Source organism: Colossoma macropomum, unplaced genomic scaffold, assembly GCF_904425465.1.
Source record: "Colossoma macropomum unplaced genomic scaffold, Colossoma_macropomum, whole genome shotgun sequence".
NCBI classification, from domain to species: Eukaryota; Metazoa; Chordata; class Actinopteri; order Characiformes; family Serrasalmidae; genus Colossoma; species Colossoma macropomum.
The window spans coordinates 71599-94710 of NW_023495365.1; the positions used below are offsets into that span (position 1 = coordinate 71599).

At 37.3% G+C, this 23112-nt stretch overlaps 2 protein-coding genes across 2 annotated transcripts in view; both read left to right on the forward strand.

Annotated features, from left to right (window-relative positions):
• The window catches only part of LOC118801896 (trichohyalin-like), a 51888-nt gene extending 41912 nt beyond the window's left edge, over window positions 1–9976 (forward strand). Inside the window, exons 9-15 of the mRNA XM_036562301.1 lie at window positions 1039–1922; window positions 2364–2523; window positions 2597–2665; window positions 3829–4473; window positions 6373–6960; window positions 7243–7314; window positions 7411–9976. Of these exons, the coding sequence (XP_036418194.1) occupies window positions 1039–1922; window positions 2364–2523; window positions 2597–2665; window positions 3829–4473; window positions 6373–6960; window positions 7243–7314; window positions 7411–8699 (3707 nt within the window). The 3' untranslated portion in view covers window positions 8700–9976. The remainder of the gene's footprint in view (window positions 1–1038; window positions 1923–2363; window positions 2524–2596; window positions 2666–3828; window positions 4474–6372; window positions 6961–7242; window positions 7315–7410) is intronic.
• Window positions 9977–12287: 2311 nt separating this feature from the next.
• Window positions 12288–23112, forward strand: part of LOC118801898 (trichohyalin-like) — a 29882-nt gene continuing 19057 nt past the window's right edge. Inside the window, exons 1-4 of the mRNA XM_036562303.1 lie at window positions 12288–12471; window positions 19387–19449; window positions 19612–19944; window positions 22527–22652. Coding sequence (XP_036418196.1) covers window positions 19431–19449; window positions 19612–19944; window positions 22527–22652 — 478 coding nt within the window. The 5' untranslated portion in view covers window positions 12288–12471; window positions 19387–19430. The remainder of the gene's footprint in view (window positions 12472–19386; window positions 19450–19611; window positions 19945–22526; window positions 22653–23112) is intronic.

Consider the following 23112-nt stretch of genomic DNA (forward strand, 5'->3'; position numbering starts at 1 on the left):
CAGGACCTATTTGCCTGGCTGTGCAGGCACTGTGGAAACAGCAGGAGCGACGCTGCTGAAAGGAACGGGAGGGTAACCCAAAGTATTAGCAGCCAGGCGGAAGAGATCATCCCTGGGCACACCGCTGCTAACAAGAATGCCGCAATCACCCAGTAGCTCCAAAATCCTCTCAGATGGCCATAGAGACCAGGGAGATTCCCGGGCGTGAAAGCGAGCACTGCTGTGCGTAGATGTCGGTGGAGATGGGGCAACAAGGATTCAGGTTTGGCATTCAGCCTGGGTTTGATGGTACAACTGACCGAAACACAAACATTTGAAGCACATAATCAAATCCACTTTTATATTGCCGTTTTACAGTTCATCCTACCATGAGTACTTTAACTCAAGTATGTGATATTAATATGATATAATGATCTTTTAGCCTGTTAGCTAACTGACACCCTAGTTCTAGTTGAGAACATAAGTTATCAGCCCCTCAGTTTAAACAAAAAACGGGTTCTTACTTCATCAGTATACTCAGTGGGCCAATGCGAGCAGCATGAGAGTCAAAGATTATTCCATTCATAGCACACAGTAATACAGAGTTCAGTTGTTGTGAGGTGGTCATAGGAGTGATATATTGTGGATTTTACAACGGCTTTGAACGCAGCTTGGACAATCAGATTTTAGGACTGGAACTGTCCATTTTATAAGACATTTTATTTACTATTGGTAAGTTATAGCTTGTTGCATTGGAAATAAAAAATGATAGAAAAGTAGAATTAGCTGTGAGTCTTAGTGTGTTGTTATAAATAAAACAGGCAAATCATCTTCATTAAGTCATAAAAACTGAATAAAATCACACAGACATTTGAGAAACACCCAAATGCAAGGAAAAATTCAATCATGAATTAATTTTAATTATTTGATAATAATGTCACATTAAAAAAGTGTGAAGTGTTGTTATTTTTGCTTTATTTTATGTTTGGTTTGCACTTTGTTAATACATCAAATATGACTGAACCAAAATTAATCTATTAAACTGAATCATCATTTCAGAATTAATAGAGGAGAGGTTTCCTGGACCTGTACTGAAGAACTTAATGAGCTTAATTGAAGAAAAGAAAACTCAGGAGGAAAAGCTGAAGAGAGCTGAGACTGAATTGGAGAACACAGCCAAACAAACACACAGTAAAGAAGAAGAATTAAAAGAGGAGGAACAAGAGGAGAGAGAGAACATCAGAGAGATCAGTCTGGAGATCAGAGAGATGCAGGAAAGAAGAGTGAGAGAAAGAGTGAAGATGAGACAAAGAGAGGAAGAGGAGATCAGAGGAAAGATGAGAGCTGTTGTGGATGATTTGAGGAGCTCAGAGGAAGCAGCTGAGAAGATAAAGGAGAAAATTAAACAGCATGAAAAACAAAAACATAAATGTAAGCGAAAGTTATCAAAGGAGAGAAATGAGGAGAAGAGGAGAGAGCTGGAGAGAGAAGTGGAGAGAGAAGATGAGCAGATGAAGGAGGCTGGAGAGGAGCTGAAGAGGATGCAGGAGGAGAGGAGGATGATGGTGAAGAAGCTCAGACTGGAGATGGAGATCAGAGAGAAGAATGCAGTAAAAGCAGATACACACTTCATCAGGAAGCTGCCTGAACTCATTACTCAGAGTGTTATAACAAACAGACAGAAAGAGTTTGATAGAGAGATGAATGAAAAAGAGAGAGAGATAGAAAGACTGAAACTAAACCCTTTAGAGATGGAAAAAGAAAAGGAAAATAAACTAGAAGAGAGAAAAAAGACTTCAGAAGAGAAAAACAGACAACTTGAACAAAAAGACACTGAATTAGAAGAACATAGAAAAATAATAGAGAACAAAAATAAAACAATAGATGAGAAGAATGAACTGCTGAGAGAGAAAGAGACTCTACTGGAGATCACAGTGAAAGAGGTGGAAAGCAGTAAAAAGCAGCTGGAGACTCTGAGAAAGGAACTGCAGGAGAAAGACAGACGTCTGACAGACAAAGTAAAAACACTTCAGATGAAGGACAATGAATTAGAAGAGAAGGAGAAACTTCTCAGTGAAGTAAAAGATGAACTGAAACAAACAAAGAAATTAGAGGAGAATCACAGAATGAAAGTGGAAGAAATGGAGAAAAGACTTGTGGAGAAAGATGAAGAATTAAAAGAGACAAAACAAGAACTGAAAGATAAAAACACGATTATAAAAGAACATTTAGAGACTGTTGATAAGAGAGATTCATTAGAAAAGGAAACTAATGAAAGATTAGAAAGTGTTAATAAACAGCTGAAAGATAAAGACTCACAACTGGAGAATCAGATCAAACTGCTGAGAGAGAAAGAGACTCTACTGGAGATCACAGTGAAAGAGGTGGAAAGCAGTAAAAAGCAGCTGGAGACTCTGAGAAAGGAACTGCAGGACAAGAGCAGCAAACTACAGGAGATGATGATCCTACTGGAACAACAGAAAACTGAACTCACCCGTCAGCAGAAAGAGTTAGAAGAGAAAGAACAACAACTTAAACACACAGGTAAGAATTTAAGACACAGACTGATTGTAAAATATCTGACTGATAAATTAATATTCTGTCTTTATCATTTCAGCACAACAGAATTCAGACCTACAGACTGAAACTGAAACACTGACAACTCTCATTTCATCACAGACGACTGGTGAGTTTTCAGGTTTAAGCTCAGCAACTCAATATTTATTAACTGTGTAAATTAATGTGATTAATAACTACTCGAGCCAATCAGCTGACCAACCAATCAGCACTCAGTAGCAGTAATGCCAGCCAATCAGCATTCAGTAGCAGTAATGCCAGCCAGTCAGCAATCAGTAGCTGTAATGACAGCCTATCAGCATTCAGTAGCGGTAATGCCAGCCTGTCAGCACTCAGTAGCTGTAATGCCAGCCTATTAACACTCAGTAGCAGTAATCATTAAAAAATTCTACTTCTCAAACTTAAAAAAGGTTCCAGATAAATGAAAGAATTTTTTTTTTTTTTGTTTTAAGCTGTTTAGCTCTGTTCACTTCTATTTATGTTGAGGACTCGCTTAATGCACCCTCTACTGTCCTGCAGTAATGTTTTTGGTGTAATGGGAATAATATGAACTGACCAGGCTTCTCTTAAACTCACACTGTCTTAAGAGAAAGTCAGTAGTGTGTGACGTAGCAACAAGGCAAAGTAGGGCATTTTAAATAATAATAATAATAATAATAATAAAAATCAGGTGATATATTTGATTTGTTTACATTTTTTTGGTCTCTGCATAATTCTATGTGTGTTATTTTATAGTTTTGATGTTTTTACTATGATTGTAAAATATGGAAAATAGTATAAATAAGCGAAGACATTTTTAAGTAAGTCTGACAAACTTTTGCCTAGGATTGTAATTGTCATTAATTAATCTCTGCCATTATTTTCTTCATTTCATTTCTTGAAAATATTCAGGCTGTAAAACAATTTTAAAAATATATTTTTGATTATTTAACACTTTTTGGTCTCTGTATGATTTTAAATGTGTTACATTACTATGAGTCTAAAATGTGGAAAACAGTAAAAATAAGGAAAACAACTTCAAAGATCAAAGATTTGATTCATAGTGCAATAGTAATTAATTAATCCCTATAATTAATTTCCTCATTAATCTATATGACTTCTTGTTCCAGTGTTTTTTTTTTCCCGGCTTTTTATAAGAGACAGAAAATCTATTCCACTTTAATGTTTCCTTGCCAGCTAATAAAATCACACTGTTGTTAAATCTCAGTATTGTGTATCTTTCAACTTGGCACACTGTGAATTCAGAAAGATTGAATTTCTGTTTTCTTACAGATTTAACTGAAAAGACCAAACAGCTCAAAGAAACAAAAAGCGTTCTATCTGAGAGAGACAGACAGCTAATAGAGAGAGAAAAACAAGTGGAGGAGAAAGACAGACTTCTGACAGAAAATACAACAACACTTCAAATGAAGGAGAAGATTTTAGAAGAGAAAGACAAACTTCTCACAGAGACACAAGATGAACTGAGACAAACAACAAAGACATTAGAGAATCATAGAATACAAATGGAAGAAATGGAGAAAAGACTTGTGGAGAAAGATGAAGAATTAAAAGAGACAAAACAAGAACTGAAAGATAAAAACACGATTATAAAAGAACATTTAGAGACTGTTGATAAGAGAGATTCATTATTAAAGGAAACTAATGAAAGATTAGAAAGTGTTAATAAACAGCTTAAAGATAAAGACTCACAACTGGAGAATCAGATCAAACTGCTGAGAGAGAAAGAGACTCTACTGGAGATCACAGTGAAAGAGGAGGAAAGCAGTAAAAAGCAGCTGGAGACTCTGAGAAAGGAACTGCAGGACAAGAGCAGCAAACTACAGGAGATGATGATCCTTATGGACCAACAGAAAACTGAACTCACCCGTCAGCAGAAAGAGTTAGAAGAGAAAGAACAACAACTTAAACACACAGGTAAGAATTTAAGACACAGACTGATTGTAAAATATCTGACTGATAAATTAATATTCTGTCTTTATCGTTTCAGCACAACAGAATTCAGACCTACAGACTGAAAATGAAACACTGACAACTCTCACTTCATCACAGACGACTGGTGAGTTTTCAGGTTTATGCTCAGCTGTTTCAGTCTTTGTTAACTGTATTTTGTGAGTTCAGACCATGCCTTCAACATGCGGTGGTAGTATGAGGGAAGATTAAGTGAGGTAGGGGGAGAACTCTGAGCTTGGGCTGGAGTTCTGGGCAGCTTCTGCCTGTAACTAGAAGGCCAGATCCCCCTTCATAGCTGTAGTAAGACTGATGTAGGACTGAGGAACAAGGAGGAGATGGGGTGGCGGTGGGGATTGCAAACACTTTGTCATGGTAACAGAAGGTGAGGATGTGAATTTACAGGGCATTCGATTGGTAGAAGAAGGGATTTCAGCCATGCTCCTCCCCCCAAACTTCAATTATAACATAACTACATTATTTAATGTGATTAAACAATCACTCATGACACACCAGCAGATTCCAAAGTGTGGAATATGTGTGTATGTGTATTTTCTTCAGTCCTGCTGGAAAAACTTCCAGAAGCAGAGACTGTTTGGTGAGAAGAAAGAGTTTTTATGGAGCTTTTTATAAATACTTAACCATTTATAAATATTAAAATGTACTTGTTTTCACAACATACAATAGTATGAAAAACTTCAACACTGCTGTTATTGTTCTGAGCACTACTGAGATCCAGATATAGAACTTTTTAACAGTGCTTTATGTGCATTCCTGATGTCAGTGAGCGTGAACAGCTTTACTCAGCCAATGAGCTGATCAGCTTACCAACCAATCAGCACTCAGTAGCAATAATGCTAGTGTCCTATTGCCTATAACCTGTCTACTGCAGAAAAGCTAGTATTTTTTTTAAAGTAATACATCATATTAAAAGTCTACTTCCCAAAATTCCTCCCAAAATGGAAAAAAAAAAAAACATATTTAAATTTTTATATTTAGCCATTTATTGAGGACTTGCTCAGGGGGCCCTCTGTGTTCTGCAGTCATGTTTTGGTATAATGTGAGTAATATGAACTGGCCATGCTCCTCTTAAACTCACTCTGGCATGACAGAGTGTCAAGAGTATATAAAGTGAAAAACAAGGCAAAGTACAGCAATTAAAAATAAATAAATTAATAAATAAAAAATCAGGAGACAATTTTAATTTGTTTACACTTTTTTGCTTTTTTCTGCATAATTCTGTAGGTGTTATTTTATAGTTTTGATGTTTTCATTAACATTGTATGGAATGTGGAAAATATAAATAAGAGAAAACATTCTTTAAATAAGTCTGAAAAACTGTTGACTGGTAATGTAATTGTCTTTAATTAATCTCTATCACTGTTTTCTTTGTTTCAACTCTTGATTATATTTAGGCTGTAAGATAATTTTATAAATGTAATATATTTTTGGTTGTTTAACACTTTTTTGGTCTCTGTTTAATTCTAAATGTGTTACTTCACTATAAATCTAAAATGTGAAAAAAAGTAAAAATAAGGAAAGACACTTCTATAAGTTCAAAGTGTGTTTAAAGTTTTTACTGGTAGTGTAAATGTAATTAATTTCCTCATTAATGTATTTAACTCTTCTTATCCCAGTTGATTTTTCTAGGCTTTTTAAACAGAGATAGAAAACTTTAAAGCTTTCTTACCAGCAAATAAACTCACAATGCTATAAAATCTCAGTACTGTGTATCTGTCAGCTTGGCAAACAGTAAATTCAGAAAGTCTCAATTTATTTTTTCTTACAGATTTAACTGAAAAGACCAAACAGCTCAAAGAAACAAAAAACATTTTAACTGAGAGAGAAAAACAAGTGGAGGAAAAGACAGACTTCTGACAGAAAATACAACAACACTTCAGATGAAGGAGAAGATTTTAGAAGAGAAAGACAAACTTCTCACAGAGACACAAGATGAACTGAGACAAACAACAAAGACATTAGAGAGTCATAGAATACAAATGGAAGAAATGGAGAAAAGACTTGTGGAGAAAGATGAAGAATTAAAAGAGACAAAACAAGAACTGAAAGATAAAAACATAAAACTGAAAGATAAAGACATGATTATAAAAGAACATTTAGAGACTGTTGATAAGAGAGATTCATTATTAAAGGAAACTAATGAAAGATTAGAAAGTGTTAATAAACAGCTTAAAGATAAAGACTCACAACTGGAGAATCAGATCAAACTGCTGAGAGAGAAAGAGACTCTACTGGAGATCACAGTGAAACAGCTTGAAGAGAAGGAGAGACTTCTAAGTGAGAGAAACACACAGCTAATGGAAAGAGACAAGCAGGTTGAGGAGAAAGACAGACTTCTAGAGGAGAGAAACAAGCAGCTGCAGGAGAGAACAGATCCAGACTCAGCAGCTCCAGCCAGGAAGAGAAACAGCAAAGACATTAGACCTCCAGACTGTAAGTAAATACTAAGATTGCATAAAATTACAACATATATCACTATGAAACGCTAATCACACAGTGGAGGTGATGCATTAGAATGTGGACTTCAGAAAATGTGTGTTTAATAAGAATTTAAACAAAAAATGTCAATTGTTTTATGATAAGAAGTTTTATAATAATTTAATGATAACATCAAAATATTATGCAGGAACAGTATAACCTGTATGTGAATTAAAAAAAAATACTGTCTACAAACTATATCTAATCTCCATTATGTCTGATTCTTCTGTTTCGTAGTCAGTGGAGAAACTCCAGATGCAGCAGCACCACTCAGGAGAAGAAACAGTAAAGAAGAAATTCCTCCAGGAAGTAAATAAATACACTTTCATATGTTTATTTTATAAATATTCAGAGAATAATATCCACATACACCAACATCATTTCCTCTTTCTTGTTGATTCACAGTGAGTGGAGAATCCTCTAGTTCAGCCTCTCCAGAGTCAGTTCCTGTAGCAGAGCTCAGGCTGGTGCTGCTGGGGAGGACTGGATGTGGGAAGAGAGCAGCAGGAAACACCATCCTGGGCAGAGAGGAGAGGAGCCAGGCTGGAGCGTCTACAGTGAGGCAGCAGAGTAAGAGCAGACAGGGGGAGGTGGCTGGGAGGCAGGTGTCTGTGGTGGACACTCCTGACTGGTTCTGTCCTGGACTCTCTCTGGAGGAGCTGAGACAGGATGTGGGACTCTGTGTCCGTCTGTCTGCCCCAGGACCCCACGCCTTCCTCCTAGTCATACCAGTGAAGCAGTCTACAGGAGAGGAGAGAGGCATGCTGGAGAAAATGGAGGAGATCTTTGCAGAGAGATGTTGGAGGAACACCATGATCCTTTTCACTGTTACTGATGAAGTCCAAGAGAAGAACATTGAAGAGTTTATCCAGTCAGGAAACCAGGAGGTCCAGAGACTCGTAGGGAAATGTGGGAACAGGTTTCACTGTCTCAGCATTAAGGAGAGTGGAGATGGTTCTCAAATCTCAGAGCTGCTGGAGAAGATCGAGAAGATGGTGGAAGGAAACAGAGAGAAATTCTACTGCAGTGAGATCTACCTGGAGACACAATCTCAGATCAGAAAGATAGAGAGAAGAATTATGAGAGAAAGAGAGGAGATGAGAGAGAGACAAGAAAGAGAAACTAGAGAGAAACTAGAGAGATGTGAACAGGAGACTTTAATGAAGTTTTCAGAATCAACTGCTGATTTTCATACAAAAATAACTCAGCATGAAGAGCGAATAACTAAACTAGAGGAAATGCTGAAAGAGGAAAGAGATGAGAAGAGAAAGGTAGAGCTGAAGAGAGAGGTGGAGAGAGAGATTCAGCAGAGGAATGAGGTTCAGTTGGAGCTGGAGAGACTGAAAGAAGAGACTGAAAAGGAGAGGAGAGAGATGGAGGAGAGACACAGACAGGAGATGGAGGAGATCAGAGAGACATATGAAGGAGAAGCCAAGATGGAGGCAGAGAGAATCATGAAGATCATCCTGCCTGAACTCCAGCAGAGAATGTGGGAAGTCATGATAAAGAAACAGAAAGAGTTTGATTGTAGGATGGATGAAAAGAAGAGAGAGATAGAAACACTGAGACAGAGACTCAGAGAGGGAGTCAGAGGGGGAATCACAGCAGGAGGAGATGATCATCAGGAGGACACTAGAAGACGATTTAGCAGGTTAAGACAATTCCTTTGTGTAAGCACTCGGTCAGATCAGTGAGAGCTCCTGACTGACTTTCAGTCAAAGCAGATTTGACTGATTTAACTGATAGTAGCAGCTGATGGAAAGGTAAGCTGAGAATGAGTGATTTTATTCTCCCCAAAGTGAGGGACTCGATACACATTTTAAAATTATATCAAAATGTTTGTTTTTGTTAAGGATGAGTTTAAAGTGTTGATTTGTTAATTTGTCAATTTGTTCATATTAAATTTAAATACATTTAAATATAGTCTATAAACCTACTTAGTCTCAGGTACATTTTAGTGTAATTCTTCTTAGTTTCTGGTAGCCTGATCACAGGATCATTACTGTCTGTCATTAGAGTGAAGAGTAGAGTGAGATTATCTTCAGTTCTTCTTTCCACCCTGATCAGATCACTCTGTGGAGGGAAGAACAGAGAGAGCAGAGATCAGACTGCTTCACTTACTGCCTTTAATCACTGATTCAGGATCAGCTCTTAGGACTGCAGTGAATGTGGAGCAGCACGTTAGAAATGGAGGTTCTGTGAGCAGCTCCAGTTGCTGCTGCATTACATGGAGCATGTAGAGCTTCATGCAGCCTCTGGCTGGAAACAGCGGCTGATGCCTGAGCTTGTTCAGTTTGATCAAAGTGCAGCGTGGAAAGCAGCTGAGTGAGATAATCAGATATCAGCTGTTCAGAGAGAATCACACAGAGAAGAGGAGAGAGAGCCTGGAGTGACAGAGAGGAGAGCAGGAGTGCTGAATGATTATTAAAGATGATTTATAATATATACTGTAGATGTGATGTATATGAAATTGTTTCTTGGGAATGTTAAGAAATTTACTTGTATATACAAATTATTTTCCCTAAAATGCACATTTACTGGTAAAATAGTTTAATACTGTGATGGTTTAAGCATACAGATGTACAGCATCACTACAGTATGAACTTCAAAAACTCACTCAGCGTCTCACACAACAGAAATCTACATTCACTAATATGATAAAGACACTATTTACACTCAGTCTAAAGCTACATAAACATCACCTTTGGGCTCATAAATGATTTCTGTGAATTAATATTTGTGGAAGAAAATAATAATGAAACACTACAAATAAAATCACCACAAATGGCTAAAAATGGACAAAATGCTGGAGTTTCCAGTCTTCTCTGCAAAGGGCCGGTGTGGCTGCAGGTTTTGATTCCAACAAAGCAGGAGCTCAGACATGATCAGCTGAATAAACAAGTAGAATCAGGAGTTTCTGCTGGTTTGTAATGAAACTCTGCAGCCACACCTGCCCTTTGTTGATAAGTGATGTTCTGTTGTGTGTGTTTGAACTCTGTATGTACTGTTATTCATCATTTTAATTAAACATAATGGATCTCCATCCTCATCATGATGTGTTTATTTCATATTTCAGTCACAAAACTCACTCGATCTGTAGAGTGACAGCAGATTATACAGTGTGTGCTGACCTTTTTCATTATTCGCTGGATCCTCATATGAAACAGGGTTGGAATGCAGCAGAAAACTATTCAGAATACAGAAATTAAGTATCTGTGTTCAGTCTAAGAATACATACCATGCAAATAAAAATAAAAACAGTCTTTAAACTATAAATGCTTGTTTATTAACTGTATTAAATATTAAAATCAGTGCATGGTGTATATCAGACATGCTGATAAGACAGAGTCTAAAGAGGAACTCAACAAACAGCTTCTTTACAAACACTGAAGTTCCTACTAAAGCCTGAGTAGACTGATAAATCAATGTGGTGATCTACTTATTTATCTCAGTGTTTCTGAGCTCTTTTGTGGGAAGATTGAACTGCACAGTCTCCTCAGTTGTGGACATGAGCAAAACAGGTGATAAGCTGAGTATAAGTGATGTACTGGACTGGCATGCATTGTGTGACATGATGTCACATATACGTCATTAACTGAAAATCACAGGCACTCACTTTATAAGCAAATGTGAAAAATATGGTGAATTGTTGAGTGTAGTCATTTAATTGTAGTTTTCTACTTTGATGAGTTCAGCAAAAGTGGAACATTAAGTGTTGGAAAATTTGTAGCTGCTGTCAAAATTATACTGAAGTATATACGTACAATAGCTTTAAGAATTTTAACAGTCCATTAATTAGTTACTATGTTTTTCAAAAGTTTAAATTAAGTGAGCAATAAGTCACTTTGAGTCAGCATTTATAGCTGACAGTTACTGTATATGATCAAGTTTCTCTGTGGTTTGTAGCTGCAGAGAGACTTTATAGCTCCATTTAACATAAAATGGAAACTACTGAGCTGATGGATTGCGGTGAAAAAACAGAAAAGAAAAAGGAGGAAAAACAGACATTAAAGCCATAAAAGCTCTCAGTTTAAGGGGAGTAAAGGAATGAAAGCAGGTTCATTGCATTTAGATGCTGCTGCCCTCTTGTGGTCAGAGAACAGACTGAATGTTTTAAATGTTCCAAATGTCTCCAAATGTAGTTTAATACAAAACCTCATTCATAAAGAGCTTTTTCTTCAGTCTTTAACATTACAGTGTAGAACAACTCTCAGTTTAATAGAAGTGTAAAGATTTTATATCACAAGAAATATACAGTGTTCTGAAGGCCTGTAGACGTTACTGGAAAAATGAATAAAACTGTTCCTACATTAGTGTCAGCAGTGCTCTGCATTAGAAACAAACACTGATAAGACACTGAAAGAGCTTTTATAATGTTATCAGTAACTACAGTGTAATATTCACTGATGCTCTGCTTTTGATTCCACATTTACTTCTATCACTTTGCTGAACATCAACAAAATATTTCAGAGCTTTATTGTGAGTCTGAAAGTGTTGATAAGAGTGATAACAGTAGTGATGTTAGCTGAGCTGTGTTTAACACTCATTAATGCTCTTCTCCACAAAAGACTGTATGAAGAACACGGCTGCCTGATGAAGAACCTCTTTCATGATGATGATGAAGGTGTGAGTGAGTCTCTCTCTGAATATTCCTGCTGTAACACTGAGTTTAGTCTAAAAGAGGCTCCATCAGTGAACTTCACTCCCTTTTATTAGTATTAATATGATGGATTATTGTCTTTCCTTCAATTCTATGAAGTTCAGCACTAAATGTTTTCTATGCAGTTAAAGCAGAAGAGAAAGAAGTGCTAACCTGCCCTGCCTGCATTTATAAATCACATCATTTTCAACACAGATTTCTGTACAATGATCATTTGTTGACTTTCCTTAACAGTTAATAGTCCTTTCTCTTTCTGTTTAATCATCATCACTTTATTATTACTGAGATATTTTACTGAGATATTTTGAAAGAGAAAGAAAGAAAAAACTGTCACTGTAATGAAAAATAAAACTGAACTTCTTTACTGAATATGTAGCAGAAACCACATGACATTGTTATTATACTGTTATTAATATTGTTTGTTTTTGTTTTAATGTTGTCATATAAATCATTAGATATCATGTCATTTTGGAAACTGTAGACATGTGTGGTCACTCTCACAGTTATCTGATCAACCCCCCCTACGTCTGTTTCTGATACATAATATTGAAAATCCTCGAACCAATCTGGCAACCCAGACTGGCGCTCAAACGCAGCGACTGAATGAAGGTGAAAGTGAAAGTAGTCGCTGCTTCTTCCGCTCTGGACGCTGAAGTGGAGAGTTGTGTGTGAGATTAGTGGAGAGTTTAAACTCGGTCTTATTATTATGGATCTGCTGTTATAGACAAAAACCTGATATGAACTGATTTAAAATGTGGACATATTTCACCACCAGCAGCGATATGACTGTATGAAGAACAGAGAAGGTAAGAGCATCATGCATGGTGACGCTCGCTGTAAACATCCAACTGTTGTTAAAATACATATAAACATATAAAAAAATAGTTATGAAATGAATTCAGTGTATGTTTGTAGCTGTAAAATGAATGTTTGAGATGTGTGCATGTGTGTATGTTTCTGTCTGTATCTCTGCTTTGGGACAGTGTGCTCTCTCTCCCTGTGTCTCTGTCTCTGTCTCTCTCTCTCTCTCTCTCTCTCTCTCTCTGTCTCTTTCTCTCTTTGTGGTATTATTTTAAATGTGTTTGTGAAAGATATGGCACTGTTTGGGAGCAGTATTGTACAGTTGTGGAGCAACATAGAGACCTGTGATGTGAATGTGAGGAAAGAGGAGCTGTTTTGTGATGGTCAGAATGATGAATGAGTCTCGATGAGTCTTCCTCTGATGCGGGTGGTGCTTGTTCACAGGAGAACCCTCCTGGTGAACTTGAAACTTCTCACTGGAAGCCCTGTGGTGAGTCTTGAGTGAAAGTGTGACATAAATGTGGTTAGGGACAAACACAAGTGCGCAAACAACAAAAGAGATTGCATGTTACTTTTCTTCAGGAAAGGCACAGTGGTGTGGTTAATGAGGTTGAGGGGGCTATGTGGTGGGGGAGCATTTTCTTAGTCATGGCAACAGTTTTGTCTGACCTTCATCAGGAGCTAAGATTTTGCATCCAGAAACGTCATTTTGTAGAGTCAGGGCTGAAACTAAAGGTGCTCAGTTCTATTTTATCAACATCTTTGCTCCAAATGAATGGCCTGAATGCTGTATTTCTTAATGCTTTGCATACTGCTTTGGGACAGTGTGCTAATGGTGACTGTACTATCATTGACGGGACTAAAATTGCATGGTGGATTTCACTGTAGACTGTACTTCTGAGGAAGCTCACATACAGTCGTCTGCGTGCTTGTCTAAGCTCCTGACAGAATTCAGTTTGCTGGACATATGGAGAATGAAGAATCCTGTGGTCAGACTGTATACATGGGTTAGTCTTAGATAACAGACTTGAATGAACTGTATTTATGTGTCTACACATTTTAGCCTTTAGTAGAGTCATTGAGTTTTCCATTACTCCTGTGGGGAATTCTGACCACTGTTTGGTGTCTGTCATGGTGAGCTTTAACCTTCATATTAGCATTTTAATGTGAAAATGTTGCAAGATGCAGTTTTTTAAGAAAGATTTAGGTGCCTACTTGAATGAGACGGATTGGTGAGGTCCCACTTTACTACACTTGTAGACATGGATGCTCTGAGTGCTTTCTTTAATTTAGGATGTTCAATTGCACACACAAGCGGATGGTCTGTCTCAGCCTACAGTACTGCTTGAAAAATTGGAAACCCTGTATTATTTTGTGACTTTTTTTATAAATGTGAAGTAAAATATGATCAAGTCTTCAATTTATTGGAGATAAAGATTCAGCATTAAAGTTCTTTGTTGGCAAAAGTATGTGAACCTCTAGAATCAACACTTTGGTAAAAGTGAAATTAGGGTCAGGAGGTTCAGTCAATTGGATGGTAATCAGGTGTGAGTGTGGCTGACTCCCTAAGTCTGGTCTTTAATATGCACATTTGTTAGTGCATGCCATGTCTCTATCACATGAAATTTCTCAGGACCTTAGAGAATCATTTGTCAGTGCTCAGGGTGTTGAATATTCTGGGGTATCACCAGAGGTGGTAGAAGTGTGCAAGTCCCTTATTTAAGTAAAAGTACTAGTAAGTAATCTAGAAAAAAATACTAAAGTAAAAGTTGAAGTATTTTTTTTAGTATAAAGTATTTTTCTAAAAATCATTTCTAAATATTTTTTTTCAACAGGATTTCTTTATTGAGGGTAAGAGGTACACATCCATCAAACTAAGTGTACATAACAGTTTATACTAAAACTGCAGGCATCATCCACAAAAATGCACTTGTCTAGAGCATCCAAACACGTTTACATGTTTGACTTCCTTTACAATTACTTGAGATGGACGTTGATGGAATCTTTACTAAGAAAAAAAATGTCTTTTTTATTTTAGCTGTCAATACTGAACACCAGGACCAGAGTGGGTTTTCAGACTGGAAGTTACTTTATGCAGACCAGCCTACACTCCACACACACACACACACACACACACACACACACACACATACAATCCACTAATGTCCTGCAGTGTCATTAAATCAGGCTATAGTCTATTCCTAACATCAGTGCAGTCATCACCCTACATATTCCAACGCTTCTGCCCTGACACAAAACAGTCAGATTAGTAAGCTGGATTCACACAAAAAGCCAACATTGCAGCTTTACATTACATTCATTCAGTGAACTGGGGCTGTATCACTTCAGACAAGGCCGCTGGTTTAGCACTTGAATTACTACAAATGTACACTTGGATGTAACGTTTACAGTTTGAGCTTTCTTGTGCTGTAAGTTTATTCATTAGTAATCGGCCCAAAACACTACCGGCCCACTGGGAATTCTCCCAACTCTCCCGATTTCCCACTCCGGCCCTGAATAAGGCCATAGATGCAGGATTCTTTTTAGACACACGTCAGCATTAAGCACTGGCTTGATGTTGTCACTTTTTACAGATTTTGTTGTCTCATCTGTCTCATTATTTTTTCTCCTTTTCCTGGATGCTCTCTGCTGGGGCCTGTAAGCCATGAAAGTAATCAATCACAGGTTCACTCCGCTCCCCTGACCAAACACTATATTCCTGCATATGAACCTCATCCCAACATGGTGGTGGCAATGTTATGGTTTGGGGTTGTTTGCTGCTCTTAGACCGGGACAGCTTGCCATCATTTGATGAAACTTTGAATTCCAGATTTTATCAAGAAATTCTACAGGAAAATGTTAGGGTATCCATCTGTTAACTGAACCTGAAAGACTGAAAGAAAATGGGTCCTGAAGAAAGACAATAACCCTAAAAACACCAGTTACGACAACATAGGATAGTCAAACCAGAAGAAATGTTGCATTTTGAAGCGGCTTAGATCTTAAGTCAAAGTCCAGACCTTAATTCAGTAGACAGGTTGAGGCAGAACTTAAGGCGTGGCGTTCCTGCAAAAAAGCCCACCAACAAAACAGAGTTCAAGCAGTTCTGTAAGAAGGAATAGACCAAACATAGGCCAAGATTCCTCCTAGGTAAATATGGGAACCGTTTGGTTGAAGCCTTTGCTGCTCAGGGGGGTTAGACTAGTTACTGAAAGCAGAGGTTCACATACTTTTTGCCAACAAAGACATTTAATGTTAGATTACTTCATTTAATACATAATTGTAAAATCATATACTTTTGTGTTATTTATTTAATTGGGGTCTCTTTATCTGTTGTCATGAGTTAAATGAGGATCTGATCATATTTAAGGTCACATTTACAGAGAAATTCAAAAAGTGATAAAGGGTTCACTTCAGCTTCCAAGCAGCACTGTATGCATAAACATGCTGTGGATTTTTGTTCTGTTATTTTTAAGTGTTGCACAGCTTCTTCAGGGATGTCCCCAGCTGGGCTCTGAATCCAGAATTAAGCCAGACTCTCACTGCAGGAACTCACTGCTGCGGTTCGATAGTTTGACAAAGGATGGTCTCCAGGCATTGACGGCGTTCCCTTTATAAGCATTTCCTGAAACTGTATTGGGGATGATATTTATGAATTAATCTGTGAATTTGTCAGGGAAGGGTTTTACCTGGTTCATATCAGTGTGCTGTGTTATTTTTATTGCCTAAAACAGGGGATCTCTCTCTTTTAAAGAATTGGAGTCCAGTTGTTTATTTAACCAATGATTATAAGATTTTATTTAAATGTTTAACCAATAAGCTTAAGTACTATCTTTCTTTAAAAGTGCACAGGGGCCAGTCTTACTGCACTCCTGATCAATAATGGATAATCGTTAATACCTTTTTTAATGTGCTTGACGCTTTTGACATTAGGAATGGTTTTTTAAACATTATTTTTTATTTGTGGGTCTACATAAATACAGAATTACAGACACATGTATACATTTCACATTTTACATCATAACATGAACTTAAGCAATAATAGAAAATAGAAAAAAAAAACAAATAAAAAACAAACAAACAAACAAAAAACTCACATAAATATATATTCACATAGTAATGATTAGGTCAGGAAGTACTCACACCTCATACATTATTTGACTGTTTATTAGGTTAGGAAGAAAACAAACAAATGCAGAATACAAATAAGGTCATATCACCGTACATACAGATACTGGGATTGTAGCTATTTAAGCTATAGAGTAACATTTACATAGAATCGGAGGGGTAATGCTAGTTAGTGTGGAGACATTTCAGCTTCTCAAAATATGCATTCATAGGATCCCAAGTTCTATGGAATTTTATAGAAACCTTTCTAGATGAAAACTTAATAACTTAATAACTTTAATTTAAGGTAAAGCAAAGATTGCAGAGCCACTGTGAGGTTTTTGGTGGATACTGTGATTTCCAGTTAATCAATATCCTCCTCCTTACCAGAAGGGAAGCAAAGGCCAAGGCCTCCTTAATCCTATTTCGAATTTTTGAATCTGTGTTAATCAACCCAAATAAACATAATTCAAAATTTAGCACAGTCTCTAGATCAAATACTTCTGATAAACAGTTAGTAATTGCCAACCAAAAACTTGACAAAACGGATCAAGTCTAAAACATATGCGTGAGGACAGCTTTAGCTAAATGACAACGATCACATAGCTCATCTGTCCCATGTTGAATTTTTGCCAGTTTTATTTTGCAGTAATGAAACCTGTGAAATACCTTGAACTGAATAAGATTAAGTTGTGCACATGACAGAGATATGTTGATTATGTTCATAGCTGAATTCCAAGTTTGATCAGGTATAGTCAGACCCAACTCTTCTTTCCAAGCTGTACAAATTTTCTCTAAACACATATTATGTGGAGGAGTTATTTTATTATACATTCTTGAAATTAAACCTTTGTTTATCTTGGCTAATTCAAGAATATCTTCCAGGGGAGTTGTAGGTGGCTGGGAGGGAACATAAGGACACTGATTACACATGAAATTCTGAATTTAAAGGTATATTTAAAACAAAGAAGTTGATAATTGAAACTTGACTGAAAGATCAGAAAGAGTCACAAACACCCCATCAATATATAGATGTGCAAATGCCCTTTTTATGTCAATCATTAAAGACCTGATCCATAGTAGCAGGAATAAACAAATGATTTTTACAAATGGGACCAAGATTAGAAAATTCAGTGAGGCTAAAATTGGGAGCTTATCTTTAAAGTGGATCTAACAACAGGGCAAGTTATACAATTCAGAGCAGGTAGAGGTAAATGAGCTGTAACTAGGTTTTGAAGTGTGGATTCCCAACGACGCTAGTTTAACTGTGGAGACTGATACCAAAGTACTACCTTCTGCACATTTGCTGCCCAGGGATGTTTCTCAAGTTTGGTGCAAATGCTGTACTTGGTGCTGCATGTATGGTTAAGGTGGGGGGTGGGTTGAGTAAACCAATTCTAGTTACAAGGGCATGGCTGTGCATTGTCAGGTAAACTACAGTTACAATCAAATTTATTCAACCCCCAAGTTTAGCAAAATTTACAAAATTTCAGCTGTTTGCAATAAACAATAAACCAATCAAACAAGAACAATTTAAATAGCTCAACACAACTAATATAACAAGTGGTGTCTCCAAATTTAACACAAAATGCCACTTTCAATGACTACTGTAGTCTCAGAATTATTCAACCCCTTCATGACAAGCGTCTTTAATGCTTAGTAGACCTTTGTGATGTTATGGCCTGCTACAGACATTATGCATAGCTATACACCAGCTACGGGGTTCAAGTCAGGCGACTGTGACGGCCACTCCAGAATCTTCTAGGACTTCTTTTGAAACCAAGCCTTGGTGGACTTTGAGGTATGCTTGGGATCACTATCCTGTTGGAGGCTCCAATGATGGCCAAGCTTCAGCTTCCTCACAGAAGGCATGATGTTTTCTCCGAGGATTTCCATATAGTTTATTGAAATCCATCTTGCCCTCTACATGTGTCAGGTTTTCAGTGCCAGAGAAAACAAAGCAGCCTCATTGAGCCACTGATATGCTTCACTGTAGGCAGGTTGTTCTTTTCAGCGTATTGAATAATTTTGATTTGAACTGTATATAACGTAGTCATTGATCCGCTACTTCTTTGTCTCAAAAGAGACCAATTGGCTTTCATGCTGTACAAGGACTAGGGGGGCCAGGGTAGTGCTTTCTGCTTATGCTGACAGTGAAACAGCTTTTATTAATAACAGGCAGGATGTTCAGGTTTTATCTAAGGCCTTTAATTTGTATGAGAAGGCTTCTTCTGCCATAGTCAACTGGGACAAGAGTGAGGCTCTGTGGGTGAGCCAGGTAGGAACAGAATTGGGAGGGTGCAGTGGAGAGAGTGTTCACCATATTGTCTTGATGGAAATGGTTGTTACCCCAGTTGTCCTACAGGGGGAGGATGTTTGTGGCTAAATAACTTGTTCGCTTCTACCCTGTGGCACAGAGTCAGTGTTTTAAAACTACTGTAGGACTGGTACAGGAGGTGCAGAGCATGCTGATTTTCTTCTGGTCAGGCTGACACTAAGTTCAATTGTTTGTCCTACACCTGCCAATATGAGAGGGAGGGCAAAGTGGATATTAAGTTAATGATCATGGCTTTTTACCTTCAAGCTGCCCAGACACTGCTGTTCCAAAGAGTGCTGGCTGTAAGGTTGACATTCTGATCGTGTGTGCTGGTTTATTTCATGTTGTGGGTTTCCCTTTTTCTGAATTTTTTTTCTTTAATATTCATGTGAGATTTTAAGCGACCACATTGGCATATTTGTGTTTTTTGGTATGTTTGTATTGTTTCAATAAAAGGATTCTCTCTCTCTCTCTCTCTCTCTCTCTCTCTCTGTAGGATTGTATTAGTGTGAATCTGTAGGAGGAGATAAAGAGATAAAAATGGCGGCTGCAAGAAACAGTAAGTTAAACTTCCAGAACCTACAAAAGGTTTTACTGTGAACATCATTAAATAATATTCAATCAGAGAGTTTATTTTTATTGTGGAGACACACGAGACACTACTATTAATGTGTGTGTGTGTGTGGTGTGTGTGTGTGTGTGTGTGTGTGTTTTTACACAGAGTTTAAACTCTTTGGACCCCGTGATGATGAAGAGTATAAGTTTGGATCTGCTCTCACTCTCTCCTGTCACCTGTCTCCTGAAATCAGTGCTGTTTCCATGGAGATCAGGTGGTTTAAGGAGACGGACTGTGTTTGTCTCTATAAGAACAGACAGGTGACAGAGGGGAGGGGCTACGAAGGCAGAGTGAGTCTGTTCACTCAGGAGCTGCAGAGAGGAAACGTCTCTTTACAGATTAGAGACTGTAGAGAGTCAGATGAAGGAGATTATCTGTGTCAGGTCACCAATGGAGACACAACAGAGGAGTGTACAGTAGGAGTAAGACGAGAGAAGAGTAAGTATTCCAGAAGTTCACTCAGATAAACTCATCATCATCAGTGTCTCATTCCAGAATGAAACATGAAAAGACAGAAAAGAGAACACCAGGTGTGTCATCTGGCCTGGGCCAGTCCTAAACCTTATAATGTTACCCAGGGACGCATTCACCCACTCCTAAAACTCAGATACACAAAAGAGAGAGCACAGGAAAGAGTGTGTGTGTGAGAAAGATCCTGCAAAGGACAAAATGTGTGAAATTTCCATAAATAAGTCAAATCTACTACATAAAAATCACTCATTTGAATACAAGCCCAACCTAAACTTAATGTTGTACATGAAAAATGTTTATGCAATATTTTGTAGGGCTCATCAGGCTCGGATCGTGCTGCAGACCTCTAACAATGTTCATCAGTGCAAAAAATTATCCAGATGGAGTGTGTTTTCATACACAACATTTTTCATATACAAAATATTGTTGCTTGTTTGGCTTTAGACAAGCAGAGTTGATGTGGAGAGAAAAAAGAAATGTGCAGAAGACTTTAATAATCTGAAAAAAAAATCTGTTTTCATTTTTCTACAACCCCATTTCCAAAAAAGTTGGAAAATATGAATAAAAACAAAATGCAATGATGTGCAAATCATTTAAGCCGTATATTTAATTGAAAATATTACAAAGACAGCATATGAAATTTTGAAACTAAAGAATGTTATTGTTTTTTAAAAATTATATGCCTATTTTGAGTTTGATGCCAACAACACGTTCTAAAAAAGTTGGGATGGGGCAACAAAAGACTGGTAAAGTTGCGTAATGCTAAACACATGGTGGTTAATTAACAACAGGTCAGTAACATGATTGGGTATAAAAAGAAGCATCCCAGAGAGGCTGAGTATTTCAGAAGTAAAGATGAGGAGGGGTTCACCACTCTGTGAAAGACGAAGCATGATCAAATAGTGCAACAATTCAAGAATAACATTTCTCAACATAAACTAGCAAAGAACTTTTGCTTTTCATCATCTACGGTACATAATAACATTAAAAGATTCAGAGAATCTGGAGAAATCTCTGTATGCAAGGGACAAGGCCAAAAACCAGTATTTACCAGGATCTTTGGGCCCTCAGGTGGCACTGCATTAAAAACATGACATGATTCTCTAGTGATAATCACTGCATGGGCTCTGAAAAACACTGTCTGTGAAAACAGTTCGTCGCTGCATCCACAAATGCAAGTTAAAACTTTAAAACTCAAAGAAGAAACTGTACATAATCAGGATCCAGGAATGACGCCACCTTCTCTGGGCCTGAGCTCATTTAAAATGGACTAAGGGGAAGATGTGGTCTGACTAAGAAATGGAAAAGTGTCCTGTTGACGAATCAACATTTGAAATTCTTTTTGGAAATCATGGTTACTGTGTCCTCTGGGCTAAAGACCACTCAGCTTGTTATCAGTGCACAGTTCATAAGCCAGTATTACTGATGGTATAGGGAGCATTAGTGCACATGGCATAGGTGACGTGCACATCTGTGAAGGAACCATTAATGCTGTATTATATATACATGTTTTGGCAACATATGCTGCCATCCAGATGACGTCTTTTTTAGGGAAAGCCTTGCTTATTTCAGCAACACAATGCCAAACCACACTCTGCATGTATTACAACAGCATGGCTCTGTGCTAAACTGACCTGCCTGCAGTCCAGACCTGTCACCCAATGATAAGATTTGGCGTGTAATGAAATGAAAAATACGAGACTGATGAGCAGCTGAAATCTTGTATCAAACAAGAATGGGAAGACATTTCACTTTTAAAACTACATCAATTGGTCTCCTCAGTTCCCAAACACTTACAGAGTGTTGGTAAAAGAAGTGGTGATAAAACACAGGGCTAAACATGACACCATCCCAACTTTTTTAGAACGTGTTGTTGGCATCAAATTCAAAACGAATATTTTTGAAAAAAACAATCAAATTTCTCAGTTTCAACATTTGATGATTTTTCTTTGTAATATTTTCTTTAAATTATGGTTGACCTGATTTGCATATTATTGTATTCTATTTTTATTTACATTCCGCACAGCGTCCCAACTTTTTTGGAAATGGTGTTGTATTTCAAACAATGTTTTCACACAGGTTTTCTTGTTTTTTCATGATTTTGTTTAGACATGCCAATCGACATTGCTCAATCTCTGAACATTTTGTTGATGTGTGAATACTTACATGAAATAAAAAAGTAAAACTGCATTTTACAGGTTTATATATATATATATATTATATATATATATATATATATATATATATATATATATGTGTGTGTGTGTGTGTGTATATTATAGGTTCACATCCCACTCTACAGATCTTTACATGCCCAGCCAATCGCCCTATCCTCATTTAACAGCCATTGTCAATGTGAATGTGGATAGTAATGAAAAAATTAATAAATGAATGAGGAGACAGAAATTGATTATGAATTATGAATTATGATCAGAGAACAGCATGACTCTCAACAGAGAACCACTGCCCATTTGGCCTTTTATCTTAGGTAATATCTAGGAGTTTCTAGTTATTAGGTTTTGAAGTCATTGGTCATTATTTTAATCTAGGAGGTCATTCTGGAAGAAATGACAGAGATGAAGTACAAGTTGAAGCAGCATCTGGGAGTGTAACAGACCATCTGCAAACTGAAGCTGCATCTGAGAGTGAGACATCCAGAGAAGAAGGAAGAAACAGTGAGTTTCAGCTTTCACACTTTTTGAACAACTGCCCTTGCTCTCTTGTCGCCTTTTTCTGCTATTGTGATCTTTGATGATTTGTCCTGAATGTAAAACCTCTGAAAGTTTCTAATCTTAGTAATGCACAGGACCAGCTTTTGTAGATACATAAAATGAAAACAAATAATTTGTCCTGCACTCAGTGCAAGTCCCATCTGATTTGTCTGCTGGTCTTGAGGTGGCTTTGCTTACTTTGTCTGTCTAATAGACTATAATAAATGAGCTTTTACCAACTACTCAACTACTTTTAATGAAAATTAAACGACTGACCTTTTAGCTAATTATGGAACACAAAAGTATCTCTGGAAACAACACAGGTTTACCACACAGATTCCAAAAGTGTATTATTAGAGCTGAGTAAAAAAAAAAATAAACCCTCCACTCTGTGCACGGGGTTGAGATTGAGCAATAAAGAGGT